This window comes from Macadamia integrifolia, unplaced genomic scaffold (assembly GCF_013358625.1).
Source record: "Macadamia integrifolia cultivar HAES 741 unplaced genomic scaffold, SCU_Mint_v3 scaffold629, whole genome shotgun sequence".
Taxonomy (NCBI): domain Eukaryota; kingdom Viridiplantae; phylum Streptophyta; class Magnoliopsida; order Proteales; family Proteaceae; genus Macadamia; species Macadamia integrifolia.
In genome coordinates this window covers 37,218-54,742 of record NW_024870501.1, presented here as the reverse complement: position 1 = coordinate 54,742, position 17,525 = coordinate 37,218, and the positions used below count along the sequence as shown (strand labels likewise).

The 17,525-nt window shown below is 37.9% G+C and overlaps 3 protein-coding genes across 3 annotated transcripts; all 3 read right to left on the bottom strand.

The window, feature by feature from the left end:
- Positions 1 to 543: 543 nt before the first annotated feature.
- LOC122069521 (cationic amino acid transporter 1-like) lies at positions 544 to 2,793 on the bottom strand. The gene has a single exon (XM_042633557.1). It carries the CDS (start codon positions 2,693 to 2,695, stop codon positions 908 to 910), a length of 1,788 nt encoding a protein of 595 aa, XP_042489491.1. The 5' UTR covers positions 2,696 to 2,793; the 3' UTR covers positions 544 to 907.
- Positions 2,794 to 8,416: 5,623 nt separating this feature from the next.
- Positions 8,417 to 10,189, bottom strand: LOC122069523. The gene has a single exon (XM_042633561.1). It carries the CDS (start codon positions 10,011 to 10,013, stop codon positions 8,679 to 8,681), a length of 1,335 nt encoding a protein of 444 aa, XP_042489495.1. The 5' UTR covers positions 10,014 to 10,189; the 3' UTR covers positions 8,417 to 8,678.
- Positions 10,190 to 14,069: 3,880 nt separating this feature from the next.
- LOC122069524 (cationic amino acid transporter 1-like) lies at positions 14,070 to 16,509 on the bottom strand. The gene is made up of 3 exons (XM_042633562.1): positions 16,421 to 16,509; positions 15,683 to 16,097; positions 14,070 to 15,495 (listed from the first exon to the last, which is right to left on the bottom strand). Exons 2-3 carry the CDS (start codon positions 16,086 to 16,088, stop codon positions 14,117 to 14,119), a joined length of 1,785 nt encoding a protein of 594 aa, XP_042489496.1. The 5' UTR covers positions 16,089 to 16,097; positions 16,421 to 16,509; the 3' UTR covers positions 14,070 to 14,116.
- Positions 16,510 to 17,525: the final 1,016 nt, after the last annotated feature.

The window sequence follows — 17,525 nt, the reverse complement described above, 5'->3', positions numbered from 1 at the left end:
TTGAAAAAATGTCAATAAGAGTAGAAAGTTAGAGTAATGGTTGCCATGTAAAAAAGAACGTTAATTTAGATATTTAAAGAGGTAAAAATTTGAATGTAGAAAAAGGAAACTATTAGATTAAAAGTTTAAATAGGGGAGTTTCACTAAATATAAGTCAAGTGAAGGGGAGTGATAGTAATTGCCCCCTTTAGAGAATGTCACCATTAGTCATTTGGCAAAGATGAGTGGGTCTACCTCCTAGAGGGTCCCAACTCCACCTCATTAGCCACGTTGCAATCCTAAACAAATAAGGGGAAAGGGGATTTAAAAAAAATAAAATAAAATAAAATAAAATAAAATAACATCCTTTGATCCATTAATACATACGTGTTCAAGTGGTGAGAAAACCTAGGTATCACTAATCATGAAAGCAACTAAATTTCGGATAGGATTCCTCTCCATAGAGTCCATGGAGGTCATCTTAGCTGTGAGATCACTATATGGTCCATGGGCTCTATGGAGAGGATCCGGCTAAATTTCCCAATCCTTTTATTTTTTAAGTTGACAATATACCCAACATGTGTCAATAAATTTTTATAAGACTACACTTCCACCAGTGTGGGGTCAATAAGAGCACTCACAAGAGAATCAACACTCGTGAAATCTTTGAGTTCATGACCAGTGGGATAGTGATTTCGAATGCCTTTGTGTCTGGAAGCAAAACTAAATTGTGATCATTTGGTTACCAGCATCAAGTGATTTCTAAAGGAAGACTTACGTGAAAGAAATTTGGACTAATGGAGAAGGCTTGAACCAGTTGAACCTTCCCTCACAGAGAGAATCATAAATCACACTTTAAAAGCTAACTACTCTTGCTTCTATCTCACTTATCTCCTACCACCTATAACCTATCACCCTACTCAGAATATCAAGCCACTGGTGCTACATTCCCTGTTTCACAATTCCTCATTTCACTTCCATTGCCTTCACTGTTAATCTCCTTAGCTGCATCATATGATGCATGAAGCCCCACAAAGAAGTAATATGTAAGCAACACCAGTGACCAAATGCCAAATCTTACATAAGATGGCGCATCAATTGAACCCAATAAGAAGACATTAACAGCAATGGAGAGTGATGGCAACCATGGAAACCATGGAACCCCCCATAGCTTTGGGCTCTTAGCCTCCTTAACCTTCAACTTCAAACCCAATGTAGCTAAGAACCATACAGGAAAAGTCACAACATAACCAATCCACTCTTTATCACTAACCATCCAATACACCGCCGTTGCAACTGACGACCCAATGATCAATCCCAAGAACCCAATAAGCATATTCCGGTCAGTCTTCGTGGTTTCTCCGGTCACATAGTATCGCCTCACTAGAAGCGCTACAGCGACAAGTGCAAAGATGAATAGTGTTGAGATAGAGAGAAGGTTGGCTAGCACTTCAAGATCAGTAAACAAGGCAACGATGCAATTGGCAATCGTCATGACGATCGTGGCATTCATCGGTGTCCCTGTCTTTTCATTAATGGAGGCGAGCCATGGTGGCACCATGTGAGTCCGACCGATGTGGGTAAAGTACCGAGCTTGACCAATGATGTTAGCCAATAGAACAGTAGTCATCCCTTCCAATGCTCCCAGAGCTACAATGTACTTCACCCAATTCAACCCAACTGCCTGAAACGCCACTGTATAGGGGGCATCGACGTCGATCATGGTGAACGGCTGCATAAGGCAGAGTGTCCCTGCAAGAAGGCAATAGATGAATATAATGATCCCCATTGATGCGATAAGCCCAAATGGTATATCTCGACGTGGGTTTTTGGTCTCCTCAGCCATGGTTGCAACTCCATCAAATCCTACAAAAGCGAAGAAAAGCACAGCAGAGGCCCTGAAGATGCCACGAACACCAAAGGGGGCAAAATTATTGGAGAAATTGGAAGGGTTGGCTTTGATTAGCCCAACAATGGCGATGAAGAGAAGAACTGCGATGTGGCTAATTGAAGCGATTATATTGAATCGAGACGATCCTTTAGTGCTTAAAATCGCTGCGATACCGATTATAATGGAGATGAGAACTGCAATTGGATCGAGGTGGTTATAGTCCTCCCCAAGGGCGGAGACGTTAATGCGGAAGTCGTTAGGGCTGTGGTTACATAAGGTAGCGAAGTATGAAGTCCATGAACGAGCCACACTGGCGCCGGAGACGATGTACTCGAATAAGATATTTCCGGCGGCGATAAAGGCAACGAAATCGCCGAGTTCTACGCGGAGATAAGCGAAGGAGCCGCCTGCTACGGGGATTTCAACGGCGAATTCGGTGTAGCAGAGAACGGAGAGGAGAGCAGAGATACCGGAGGCTAAGAAGGAGAGCACAACAGCTGGTCCGGCTTGGGTCCGGGAAGTGAGGCCAGTGAGTACGAAGATTCCTGCTCCCATGACGGAGCCAACGCCGAACCAGAGGATGTCCCACCCAGTGAGGGTCTTCTTCATAGAATGGTGGCTTCGAGATCGAATTTGATTGAGTTCTGTATCATCGAGGGATCGAGCGAGGAGCCGGTCTTTAAGTCTAGTTTTGGATTCTCGGAGGGCCTCGAGGTAAGTGCCCCAGCTTTTGAAGGATTCCTCTGGGAAAAAATCGTCCTTACTGCACCACCAGCATCGGCCACCGGTAGTGGCGGCACCGCCTGTTTCTGTAGTTGTCACCATTATCGTATCAACTCTGGACCCTTGGACTGGAGAGGTGAGGGTGGTGTCTGGCGAGCACAAATTTATGGAGTGAATTGACTAAAAAAAAAAAAAACCTCAGTGAAGTATGTAGGAGGTGGAGTGGGACCGGACTCTTCAACAAATACTGATTTGCTCAAGTCAGTAGATTTTTTTTACTTTCCCTCTTTGCCCCTCGGTTATAGTGTTGAATGACTGATTTGCCTTTTTTGAGGTCAAAATAAATAAATAAATAAATATATATATATATATATATATATGGGAGAGGGATAGGTATGCCACCGATATCAAGTATGCTAACCAATGGGAACACATGATGGAGTATCATTCAGGAAGGATATGAGGGTCATTTCAAAAAAAGGGAAGAGAGAGACAGACACAATGGATGCTAGCATATATGATATCGACATACCTAACCTTTTTTTTCTCTCTCTCTCTCTCTCTCTCTCTCTCTATATATATATATATATATAGGACAATGTTTTCTGCCCGTGAGAGGCCTCTACCCTAGGAAAGATATGGTGATCATTTTGCATCCTTGTGTCTTTGGTATTAGGGTCTATCTTTTAGTAATCGAGCGGTAAAAAAAGCAAGACATAATGGGAGGTGAGGAAAGCAAGAAAGAAATAATATAATTTATTAGACAATTTCAAGATGACGAGAGTTAATAAGTTGGCAAAAGTATTATAGAAGGTTTATTAAAAAGAGGAAGAAACAACTAATGTGAAGTAAGAAAAGCAAGAAAGTTGTATCATAGCTTTTGCTCTTCTATGTTCCTTTAAGTTCAAGTTCAAGTTGGCCAAGGTTTTGAAAGGTTTCTCACTTTGGCCATAAAGGTTTGGTTGAAGGGTCTTTGGATTAGCAACATTGACATAAACCAAAATGTTTTGATCACCCAAAAGTCTGAGTCATATTGGTTATTTCTTAGGACTTGACAAGCCCCAAATGATAAATTCTTGAAAAACTACATCTTTTTTTTTTTTTCTTTACAATGATACGGTGATTAGATGCTATGATAGGACTTTGGAAATAGCAAATATCATCATTAATTCTTATTCATGATTGTTGAGGTCCCGAGGAGTCAGATATCATGTGGTTGGCTGAAGATTTATGTCAAGGATTGAAAAAACCCGAAAATTGAAAGTTCGACCCATCAAACCTCGGGTTTCTAGAGCAAACTTGGGGAAAGAAAACCCTTGAATGGGTGGGTACTCCACACTTCTAGTTTGTGTGACTTTTGAGCCACTATGATGGTTCAATGGTGTTTCAAAGTCAAGATACCATAGTGAACTCATAGGAGAAAGTAAGCATTGGGTGGGCAGATGGGTTGGTGAAAAGGAGAACTAGAGAGGCATTTCTTCGAGGCGATCGATTTTTTCTCACCCATGTTGAAAAGAAAACCTCTTAATTCATAAAATCTAATTGTTCATATTAGTATGGGAAATGATATTTTGGATCTTTGTAATTCGGGACAAGAATTAATGATGACGTGGTAAATCATAGTGTCAAATTACCTCATATAAAGGATTCTCTCTTCACCCCAAGTGACAGAAAACCTTCTCATTCTCTTATGTTTTTTGAGTGGATATTTGATGGGAGTGTCCATGCACAACAGCTGAAGATAGGGGTGGGTACCGTGGTGTTATGAATTATGATGCCTCAAATTGGAAAAGGGTTTTTTTAGTCATTTTGGCTCTCTATCATGAACATGGTTTCAAGCATTGGTATTATATCATCTGTATTGTATCGGTATCAATTGAGATCGATTCTCGATCCTTGATCGATCTGGATCAGTTACCTCTATCGTTTATTTTAGAGGTAAAAAAAAATAAAAAAAAATCATACTTTTTCTAAAAAGCAAAGGGCAAAAATGATTGATACCGACCGATGCTATTTGATATTGAATTGAATCGAATTAGTATCGATAGAGACCGATACTGATACCAATCCCCGAGAACTAAATTCATGATCGTGAGATGATGAACGAGACCATGCACCAGCATGCACGTAATCTTTTGCCTTAATTTAGTTTGTAACGAATACATGCCAAGGATCCCTAAAGTCACTGAATATTATATCCGATGACCGATTCTTGGGTTCTTAGGACTGCCAGATCAGAATCGAGAAAGACCAATTCAATCCACGATTTAGTATTTTGAGACGTTGTGGGGGACCCACCTTCATTGTATTATAAACCTTCCATAAATCTTTCACAGAATGAATGCTGGAAAAACCAAAAATAGAAAAAGGGAAACACAAACCCACAAATAATAGTTTATTGGCTGTAGGCCTCTATATAGCTGTTGTCCTTGGTGAGTCTATCTCTAATCCCATTGGACCTTGGGGGTTTTCTGTGGCCCCTCAGTGGGCCACCTTCCTTCCTCCTTTTGTTCCTAAAAAAATAAAAAATAAGTAATAATGATAATAAAAAATCACTGTTACGTGTACATTTGTAATAGAGTTTGTGGGTGATGTGGCATGGGTATAATGTATTTGTGGTTATTTATATAATTTAATATTTATTTTCTTAGTAATTATTGGGTTATCTTATAGAAGTTATAGTTTATGTGGGAAGTTTGGATGAGAGGAGTTGTAATTTATAATTACTGGTCTTCCTATTTAAATGAGAATTTATCTTGAATTATTAAATAAGAAATTATTTTCTTCTATTTTTATTTCACCAAATTTGCATACATAACAGCCATTTGGCAAAGATGGGTGGATCTATATCCTAAAGTATTCAACTCCACCTCATAAGCAAAGTTGCAAGAATTAAGGAGGAAAAAGTGGAATTAAAGGGATAATAATAAAAAAATAAATAAAAGTATTGAATTTTCCTTTACCCATGTTGAAAAAAGAATCTCTTCAGCAACTTCAAGTTTTAACCTTTTACACCTTTGTGCAAATAGGATAGGAGTTGACGACGACACTCACAATTTTAAGAATCTAATCAAACCGTCTTATGATTGGATGAAAATATTTTCTCTTCACCTTATCTATTGATGACGACCCAATAAACTTTTTTTGTCGGTTGAATCCAGATCAGATTGAATCGAAAGTTTATTGGGTCTGTTTTGGTTTGACATATTGTAATCCCTAACAAATCAAACCACACTGGAAACCAATACCTAACTGAATGTCACTCAAAAACTAAGCCGAAATCGAAATCAAACCGGTAAGAATTCGAAACAACCCGAAATTCATTAAAAAAAAAATTAAATAAAATTTTGTATAGTTTTGCATGGAAAATCAAACTTAAGCTGGACAAAAAATCAAAACCAACCCGATTAAAAACTTATATAAGAAACTGAATCCAAACCAAAATCAAATCTCACCAAAACTGAATTCAAACAGAAACCAAAATTTCCATATTGATTCGATTTCAATTTCACTATTCCCACATCAAAATCACCTAAACCAAGACCACGCCGAATTGACCTGTTGACACCCCTAGCTTTTTCCATATAGCCATACTCGTATACATGATCCATCAATATTTGCCAGATGTAGATGGTGACAAATCTAGATGTTACGAATTGTGGGGACGGTTAAGTTTTCCCCAAACTTTTTTATTTTTAAGTTGGCTATCTTCCCACACGTGTTAATGGTTTTTTTTTTTTTACTTGAGCTCATTAGTTTTGGAGGCCCACATCAATGGAGTTCCTTATCTATTATTCAAGCCCATAACCCAATTAATGGACTATTCCTCAAAAGGCTCGGAAGAGCTCATGCTATTCCCTCAGGCTAACATCATTGTTTGCTAACGTGATGTCAGGTTATAAATAATTTTTCAAAACTGAAAGATTAAAACACGAGTTCTAAGATTTCAATTTTTATTTTGTCTCTCTTTCACTTTCTTCTTATGCTATTAGCTCTACTCACTTCTCATTTGTTTTTCTATATTTTTGCTTTTTTCCTATTACGTGCCTTATTTCTTTGAGGTCAATTCAGTATGAGATATTCCCAAGTCTTGTATGAATAAGAAAATACAATGAATAAAACTAAATAAATTAACCGAATTACTGGAACAATACATGAACTGAAGGAAACCAATACGGAAAATTGAATCCTCGAGCCAATGTATAAAAAAAGTTGAATAAAAATTGATTAAAACCCGAATGGTATCAATTTCAATTTGAGATTACGAAAATTATACATTTTCAATTTGATATCAATTTGTACATGTTATATTTAAACTGAATTATTATTATTATTATTATTTTTTGTTAGAAGAGAGAAGGCTTGTTGATTTTCAGAGAATCATTGACTCTGATTTGAGAAAATTCTCAAATCTTAGAGAGGGGCAACCACCCTTAGAAACATCCCATCTCTCTGAACAAGCCTCAAACTAATGTAACTGAATTAATTGGCACCTTTAACAAACTCATAAACAATTTTTTTTTTTGCTTTTGGATAAACTTAACCGTATGATGGTATTGACTTTTCCTTTGAAGTGTTTTCAAAGGTTAATGTGGAGCTAGAACTAAACTGGTCCATAGCAATTATTGACGGCATAGTGAAAGGAATCCCAAAATTGGGCTGGTGGAACCATGGTCCCAATTTAAAACTTCCACACAGCTTCTCTACCACGGAAAAATCTAAGGATTGCTCTTTTTTTTTTTTTTTTTTTTTTTTTTTTTTATTTGTTATTATTATTATTAATTTTAATTTTAATTTTAATGATGGTAATCTTAGATTTTAGAGTGCTTTATTTTGTTGGTTGGCGACATGGTTTAAGTTCACAATATCGATTATTGCCGATACTTTTAGATTGGTTCATATCGCTGGGATCAAACGGTCTTGCATCTGTTTTTTTCTTCTTAAAAAAGTATTATTTTTATGTTTCCTTTATCCATGGTCAATAGTATTAAATTGATACGTACATACACATAATAGTTGTACGACGCTGAATGTACATGCAACTTGCACAATTGCACATACTGTGACCCAGTGCATGAGACTCCCGCTACAGGGTCTGAGAAGGGCAAATGTGCTTCCCAAGCGAGGATGTTTCCAAGGTTTGAAACTGTAACTAATATATTGTAATAATACAACTTAACAATTATGCCACAAGCTCACGCTCTGAAATAAAAACTAATACCCCTTTTTTTTTTTGCTCAACCTATGTCCTAAGATATGTAAGTAGTGTAGTTAACTAAAGAGCAAAAGAAGACATCAACACATACAAGTGACAAAGTGAGATGAATTGTATGTTTATTGTTGTTAACAGGAACATTATACTATTATACTATTAGGAGGTTCCTGAACATTTTGGGAACTTAGCCACACAGCATTTAAAACCACTTTCAGCTCACATGACATTTTAAAATTATATAATGCTCCAAAGAGTCATCAACCATGTTTCCTCATGCCTTCGCTAACCAACCACATCATAGCTATCCATTTCCTCAACCTTCAAAGCAGTCCAACTAGTCACTGATTAGTTCTGCAAGTCATATAATTAACCTCTTTTCTACTTTATTTTAATTTAGTTTCATTGACATGCTTAAAAAACAATTGATCATGAGAGTTTACTATTCCTGTTCTACCACAAACTTTTTTGAAACTGTGTAGTTATCTTGTTTCCTAAGAAAGAACTCAACAAAGTTACTGATATTCAAAGATTTCAAAGAAGTAATCAACAAGGTAAGAATGATATTTTCCTGAAGAAATTCTTACTAAAGTCACTACGAAAAAAGAGAGTATAAAGAATGGAATTTGATTTCAGCTTATGCAACATAGAAGATACTAATTCTTCCTTATAGCAAGAAGAAACATAAAATTGAATTGCGCAACAATGGAAACTCTCTATGAGAGAAAAGAAACCCATAAGAGCTGGATCAAGAGAAAACTTCACTTTAAGCTGCCAATGGAATTGTACAGAATTAATAAAAGTAACATTCACTAACTCATCTGTACAGCACTCTTGCATCTCCATGGGAAACCATGGCCATTATGAAGTTTCTTAGTTAGAGATCAGACCCACATGGATTGAATCAAAGTTCATGTGGTCATTGATTTCTTCTTCCTTAGGAGGAGGAAGATTAAGATCAAGCGGATCATGACTCTCTAGAAGCTGTTTCTGATAAAAAATTTCAGAGTCCCCAACCAAATGGGCTATCTTCTTTGATCTGTAACTAGTCTCAGCAGTCTCTGCAACACCATCCATGTCCCCATCCTGTGATTCCACCATTGGAGTCTCATTGCTGCAATACTTGTTATTGGGATCAGCAGAAGCATCTGTTTCAGTGCTGTTTTCACTGCTTTCGATCCTCGAAGAAATGCAGGCTTTGATCTTCTTGTGGCTCGACCTGTGTCCTCCTAGAGCCTGGTGAGAATGGAATGTTTTGTTGCAGGTTCTACACTCAAACCTACTTCTCTTTTCAGAATCTGAATCGTCTCTACTTCTGCTTCTCTTGCTTGGATTATACTTATATTTCCCAAATTCTGAATCAGCTGGATCCGTTTCAGCTTCCTCGATGCAATTCTTCCCCAATTCCGCTTCAGAGTAGTCCAAATTTCTTCTCTTACAATTTCCCTTCTTGTTATTGGAGAAATCCTTCCCCAATTTCACATACCCAGCTCCATCGTCCAGCTTCCTCTTCTTAATCAGTTCATCATCCCTAAGAAACCCATCAACAGAAACTTTGGATTGAACCTTCTTGAGACCTACCCTCAAAAACCCAGAATCGGAAACAACAGATTGTAGCTTTTTGATCTTCAGACTCTCCAGATTCTCATTCCTATCACAGGCAAAATCAAACCCTCTATCTCCCTTTCCAGGATTTCTCTTACCCCCAACTGACGATCTAATCTGAGCTTCTAAAACCACAGAACTAGTTTGGGAAGAATCCGGATCAACAGAATTCAATCCACCCCGGTGACCCACATCCCTAACAAGCATCATCAGACACTGGGCCGCCTCTATTTGATCTTGATCAATCCCCAAAACAGAAGAAGAAGAAGAAGAAGTTGTAGCAGTCTTGTAATACCTCATTCTTTTCGATCTCCTCGGAGGCAGAGCAGCACTAACGTTGTCAGATTGGCTATTCATGACCAGCTTCTGCAGATTTTTCCCATTAATCAATGAATCATCATCATCATCATCACCCAAACTGTTAAAAACCCTCTCCTTCTTAGGGTGACATCTCATGTGACCATACAAAGCTTTCCACGATTGAAATCCCTTACCACATTCTCTGCAAGTAGTTGATTCTTGCCTAACCAAACCCATATCGTCGTTTGAATCGGAAAGCCGTCTCCCAGTCTCCATGGGGTTTCTGTTCATCTCTGATAACATAACAAGAATACCCAGAAGCTTCAATGGCTACAAAGCTGGAGCTGGTGATGGTTCCACCAGTAACAGAAGGGTGAAGCAGAGCTCCGCTTGCTGAGCTTCTCGTCTGTAACAGCTGAATTCATGGTCACGTGAGACCCGCTCTTATAGCGATTTCGTATTTTCGTGACACGCTTCGGGTTGATCTTTCAGTGACTTTCCTTACTCGATCAGAAATTTATGCTTTTGGAGTTCGGAGACTTCAGGAGTTTGGACTATGGAAATGGATACCAATATGAATCGGGCATACCGGTTTGTATCGGATCAATTTCAATATATATATAAAAAAAAAATCATACCCAAATTTTCACCTCTATCGTATTTGATACGTATTTATTTATTTTGGTGAAAAAGGAATTTATTGAATAGAGTTTCGGTTACAAATCAGAGGCTTCATCATTACACAGTTGTAAAAGCCAAGGATTGGAATTATGCCACATTGTCCTACATCGGAGGGATAAGCTTTTCGTGGCAAGGAAATCTGTCATATTTGATACGCATTGATCGATACAAATATGATACTGATATCCAAACTCATGATATGTATCAGTATCTATGTTCGTATTGGTCTTGGCCGATACTATAAATTTTAAAAAACCATTTTTTAACTGATACAACCAATCCGTACTAATATTGACCGATACGCCAATTCGACACCGATACTAAGAAGTTAGGATCATGATCATATGGACTTATCTATGTATCGCCATATCTCTTTTCTATTCCATTGTTCAGAAAACCAGCCTGATTGGTCAGTCGAACCAGATTTGGTAGGAATTCACCTCTTTCTGGTTCAGTTGAAGTGGCTTCCAAAAACAGAATAAAATCAGTCAAACCCTATCAAAACCGAACAGAATGAACCAACTGGACACATTTTGGTTTGATGTGCGGTTCAATTTAAAATTCCGATCAATCACGAGCAAGGCTCCTCTACTGCACAATAGAGTAGCAATTCAAATCCAACGCCGGGGAGCTCCTGAGGTTGTTTGCCCCATGTGATGGGTTTCACATCTCCATACATGGGATATTACCAGGTCAAGAATGAAGTCAACTGTTCTCTTTCTTGCCCTTTGATTGGAGTTTAGGATAAAAAAGTTGCCATGTCATTTTTCCACGTGGCAAATAGAGATACCCTATAAACTTTATGGCTTATGAGTCTAGGCTTTAGAAAACTTTTGCTTTTATGGAAGGAAACTATAATTCCCAGTTTTAAGATATTAAAATACCATCTTTAGTTTGTTTGGGAGACCAATCTTCTCCTTTAATTTCTTCTTTCCCTTCTTTCCCTTCTTTCCCTTCCTTCTATTACTCTTTCTCTCTCTTGCAATTCCTTTGCCCTAAAATTCCTCACTCCACGTCAGTCATAAACTCACAACCCCTAGGATCCCTCCTTTCTTTCTTATCGGAATTTCAAATAAACCAAAGGGAAAATTACATGATTACTTAATAGTGATTGATCATCTTCCACATATAATCTTATATTTTTTTATTATTAAAATTTTGAGTGGATAGTTTTATAAATCCAAACTCAATTTTGGATATTTTTGTTAATTTAAACTTTAGGTGGGTAATTTTGTAAAGGGAAACCTAAGTTTAAGTATTTTTGTTAACTAAACTTTTATGTGAATAATTTTGTAGAGAGAAACTCAAAAATGGGTAATCATGTAATTTTTCTTAAACCCAAATTTATTCGTTCACGTCTCTTCCTATCTTTAATTCTTTATTACCTGATTAAGTTATCTATAATTAGCTAAATCTAGTTTTGCACTCTCAGGTCTGTTATTCTAATTAGAAAGAATTTTATTAAAATGGAATCAATTTTTCGTAATTGTCCCAAGGGTTTTTTTCCTTCTTTTCCGTTATTAATGAATATTGATTGAATTGAATGACATTTATCATCTAAAAGGAAGTCTTTACGGTTGTCTTCCCCCACTCCCCTTAAAAAAACCATGTTTTATTGACCATCTCTCTAAAACTTTTACATGGTTCAAGGCAACCCAATACCTTGATACTAATTGATACCAGCCGATGGTTCACCATGATGCCGTTGAGGGAGGAATCTCTCACACTACACTAATGACAATGCAGTGTATGATATTATTCACATGGTAAATAATAAACTATGGAAGAAAGAATACAACCTCCTAGCATGTATTTATGCAAGACACAATGAGTGTGAAAAGACTATGCTACCCTATGTTGACTGAAGATGCTTGTACGTATCCTCTCATTGGTCGCTCCTATTGGCGTATACTTGCGCTAGGAGGTAGTGTTATGTTGTCTAAAGTATATATATAAAACACAAAACTTATTGAAAATAGATCATCTTGATACATTTATCAAAATATCCCAATATATTTAGTGTTGAAATCAAGACTATGACTAAGAACCCGTTTGATAACGTTTCTGCCGTTTCTGTTTCAAGAAACGGCAGAAACATAATTTCCGTTTCTAGAAATAGAAACGGAATTGAAGGTGTTTGATAAGTCATGTTTTTAGAAGTCGATAGTAACCAATGAAAGAATGGCCACAAGTCATTTCTAGAAACGGCGAAACAAGTTCCTAGGTCGTTTCTTGAACTATAAATAAGTAAAAATTTCTATTTCTATTTCTAAAAATAAGTGAAAGGGAACAGTTTTATCAAACGCTTTTTACTCCGTTTCTGGAAACAGAAACGACAGAAACACGTTTCTTAAAACGTTATCAAACGGGCCCTAAGTTCACAGTAGTGATCCGTGGTTCCAAGTACCCAGTACCACAAGCATGCATGGGCGTACATAGAATGCATGTTAGTACATGGGACTTAGGAAGATATTTGATTGAATTAAACTCTAAAAATTAACATGTGGCTAATTCAAGACTTGTACAATTTATCTAATGGTTAGAATTGTCACATAATCATTCACAGTATAATGAGATGATCCTCCTTGATAAGCTTAACAAGGTTAGACCGTATAAATTGAGTCTTTTTACACATAAATTTGGGAGTCCAATTCCTACACACCGATGATAGGAACCTTTCCATACACACCCACTTAAATGCCAACAACTGCTATGTATGGACAAGTAGATCCTTAGTCCCCCTATTCATATGCTAAGTTTTGGCTCTAACGGAGTTAGCAACATGAAAAAACATATCATTGAAAATCCAAGGATATGAGAAAATACATAGGCTGCGTTACCAAACGTTCCAAAAAAAGGTTCCTTGAGTCATTCGTTCTAAGAGAACGAAAAAACGGAATAAAGCGTTTGATGCATTTATGGTATGTTTCGTTTTTTCTTAAAAAAAAAAAAAAAACGTTTGAAAGGAAAATTGGCGGAATGACAAAAGGTAGTTCTGTTGTTCTGTCTTCTAGTTTCGTTCCAAAAAAAAGAAAAAACGATATTTTGACACAGAAAAATTGAAATTTTAGTTTTTGATACGAAACGTAGTTTCTGAAATAGAAACGTTACCAAAGGCAACCATAATAGTGGTCAAAATAATGTTATACATGGGAGAGTGTTTGATTGAATTAGGCTCCAATTTATTACATACTACTATTCTACCATGAGCAATCTATCCAATGGTTAGATTAGTCATTTCAATTCCCAGTTGGCATGCCATGTGGCAGTTTTGTGCTTGTAGAGTAGCACCTTGCTACAACTATATTCTAACTTGGGTGTAACTGTTGAAACCACATTGTTGACATTAGTTTACCACGTGTGGATAGGAAGAAATCAGTCTATCTCGACCCACCTCGTTTAAACTCAGTATCGACTCCAGAGTCAAATTGGCTGATTCCACGATTCGCACTGTTTTTTTTTAAATGACGAGGGAAAAGCATTAGGTCTCAACCCCAAGAACGAATAATACAGCAAAAAGGAGAAGATTTTTCAGTACCAAAATAGCTTTCCCCCAACTGTTTGTTGAGTGTGTCAATGACCTTAGTTCCTTAATACTACCACCCCGAAGTAAAAGAATTCAAACTTTTACAAACTATTCAAACGCATTTTTTTTTATGTTACAAAAGGGGAGGGGGGGGGGGGAGGAAGAGATTCTTGAAACCGAGATCTTTGAGGGCCTAAATTCATCCTCTTGTGCCGGAATTCGTACTTCCCTCTTCCATCTTCTGAAACTGTTTGGTAGCTTCTGCCCTTCTCTCAAATGTCTCCTTTGCTGTGTCATATGAGGCATGCAGGCCGAAAAAGAAATAGTACACCAATAGGCCAATAGTCCATATCCCAAACCGCATGAATGACTTCCCTTTTATTGAGCCAAGAAGGAAGATGTCCATTACAATCGACAATGATGGCAACCATGGCACAAGAGGGGCGCCCCATACCTTAGGATTTCGAGATTGAGGAACAAACACCTTGAGCCCAAGGGTGGAAAGGAACCACACAATCAATGTAATCCCATAAGGTGCCCACCGTGTTTCTCCCATTGCCCACAACACCGCAATGGCTATTGATGACACAAGTATGAGTAAAATGAATACAATGAGCAAGGATTGGTGTCTTGGGGAGGTAACACCACTCACATAGTGCCTTCGGACGAGGAGGGCCATGGCTACGAGCATGAATACGAAGAGTGTGGAGATAGAGACGAGATCAGAAAGGATATCAAGACTAGTAAAGAAGGCAATGGCAGCAGTACCAACAAGTATGACGACTGTGGCATTGATCGGAGTTCCAAACTTAGCATTGACATGAGCCAAACAGGGAGGCACCATGTGTGTCCGGGCAATGTGTGTAAGGTACCTTGCCTGACCCATGGCACAGACGAGGAGAACACTTATCATGCCCTTCAAGGCCCCAAATGCAACAATATACTTAGCCCATCCCATCCCAGCAGCCTTGAAGGCTATAGAGAATGGTGCATCAGGATTAATCTGATCATAAGGTTGCATTAGGCAAAGTGTGGCTGCCATTATGCAGTATACCAATGTGATGATGGTCATGGATCCTACAAGACCAATAGGGATATCCCTAGCAGGGTTCTTTGTTTCTTCTGCAAGGGTTGACACCACATCGAACCCAGTGAACGAGAAGAAGAGGACAGCCGCACCCCTGAAGATACCTTGTGTGCCATAAGGAGTGAAAACAGAGTAGTTCTTGATGTCAGCTTTGGTTAGCCCAGCAACAATGATGAAGCCGATTACAAGAACATGTATCATAGAAGTGATGTAATTGAAGCGGGAGGAGACTTTGGCACTGAGAATAACTACAATGTAGAGAATTATGATGATTAACACAGCAGCCAGGTCGAGTTGGTTGTAATTCTCAGGGAGGCTGTGGGAGATGATACGAAAAAAATTAGGATCTTTGTTGAAAAGGGTTGCAAGGTATGAACTGCAAGAGCGAGCAACAGCTGCACAACTAACCAAATACTCAAACATGATATTTCCGGCTGCGATGAAAGCCACAAAATCACCCATTTCCACTCTTAGATATGCAAAAGACCCACCTGAAACCAACCAACAGAAAATTCAATCATTGCAGAAGAATTACATTCTATCATATATGATATGTGTTGAAGAAGTTCAACTCAAAGCTTAAGCTATTAGATAGAGAGGCCTATCTAGTATATGAAGTCATCCAAGGTCCCAAGAGTTCTTCAATGCGGAATTAATATGAATGCGTGGTGGGTGTACCTGCTGCAGGGATTTCAACAGCAAATTCAGTGTAACAGAAGACAGAGAGCATGGCTGTAAAACCAGAGATAGCATATGAGAGAACAACAGCAGGGCCAGCATCATTTTTTGCTTCTTGACCAGTAAGAACAAAGATGCCACTACCAATAACAGCTCCTATGCCCATCCATATAAGATCCCACCAAGAGAGACTCTTCTTCATTTCATTCTGGCTTGTAGCTCTCACTTCATTTAGTTCAATCTCATCGAGGGACCGAGTAAAAATTCGGTCCTTCAACCGCATTCCAGTCTCTCCCAAGGCCTTACCATAGTTCCCCCAGCTCCTGAAGGACTCCTCAGGCAAGAAATCATCTTTGGGGAAACAACATCCTCTCTTTCTCAATGCTCCACTATCACCACCCTCCATCTGTAATGACTAAAACAGATAACCAAAATCTCAATGAGTTCATTGGAAAGTCAATTAAGAACAAAATTCTAAAAACCCAGTTTAAAGAATAACCATTCCAATTAAATATATGAGAATTAAGAGCAAGCATGAACAGAGTTAATCTACAGAAGCTAAAGCATTGAAAAGAATCAATTAAGAGAAACCCATTTCCCATCATATCAGGAAGAAATCCCATAACATGATTTTAACCTATTATGTAGCCATTACAACAATGCAACAGATTGGATGGTATCAGCAGGTTCATGGGAAAGGACTAGAGAGAGAGAGAGGGGTGTTAGAATTTAGCTTACCTTCAAGGAGTGTGAAGCCAAAACAAGGGTGGTTCTGTGAAGAGCTTGAGGGTTTAAGATGCAAGCCCAGGGTGGTTGTTAAACGAGTTGCTTTTACACTGAATGGTTAGTTAAATTTGTAAATGCGGTATTTATGGTAAACCAACCGATCGGATAAGAGGATCGGGTCAGATGGGCTTGTATCAGGCCTGTATTGAGGGTAAATTCAAGGAACAAAGTAACAAACCACTTTCTAACTGATATGAATACAGTATGGGTTGGCTGTATCCTGTATCAGACCTATATTGAGGGTAAATTCAAAAACAAATCATTTTTCCACCCGATATCGATATATTATGGATCCGATGTATCAGGCCTATATTGAAATTAAATTAAAAATTTAACCACTTTTCGATCTATATGGATACTGCTACGCATAAAACTAACCACCTAACGAGATATCAACACGTGGCAATTAATCACTCGTCAAAAACAGGAACTAGGAGCAAAGAAGCCAGCGACCTTGTATATCCGAACCTGAGGTAGATCCAACACCTCTCTTCTAAGTAAGAGGGAAAGCCTCTCATCAGAGGGTAAGAATATTCCACAGGTGATTTATGTTTATGGGATATGATTCTCTAAATTGATTCAAAACTTACCAAAATAGGAGGGCTTGTACTAATAGGACTCTACGAGGACCGATCCTATAAATAGATGGGAAAAGACCCAATAGAGGTAAATTCACAATCTCGTTCACTATTACTTTCTTACTATTGTTGCACGGGTCTCTAACTTAAGCATCGAAGAACTAATGCCATCTTCGGGTCTCTACCTTCTTAGCTATGATAGAATAAATCCAACCTCGAAAGGACTCTCAACAGCAAGAGATACAATATGGGTTGGCTGTATCAGGCCTATATTAAGGGTAAATTATAAAACAAATCATTTTTAATTTGACTGATATTGATCTATGATCCGTATCTTACAAAAATAAAAAAATAAAAAATAAAAAATAAAAAATAATAAAAATATATATAGTATAATACCCAATCAGAGCGCATTGCCATTAATGTCCCTTTTTTTTTTTTTCTAAACATACAAGATTATTTGGAAGACAACTCGGTGT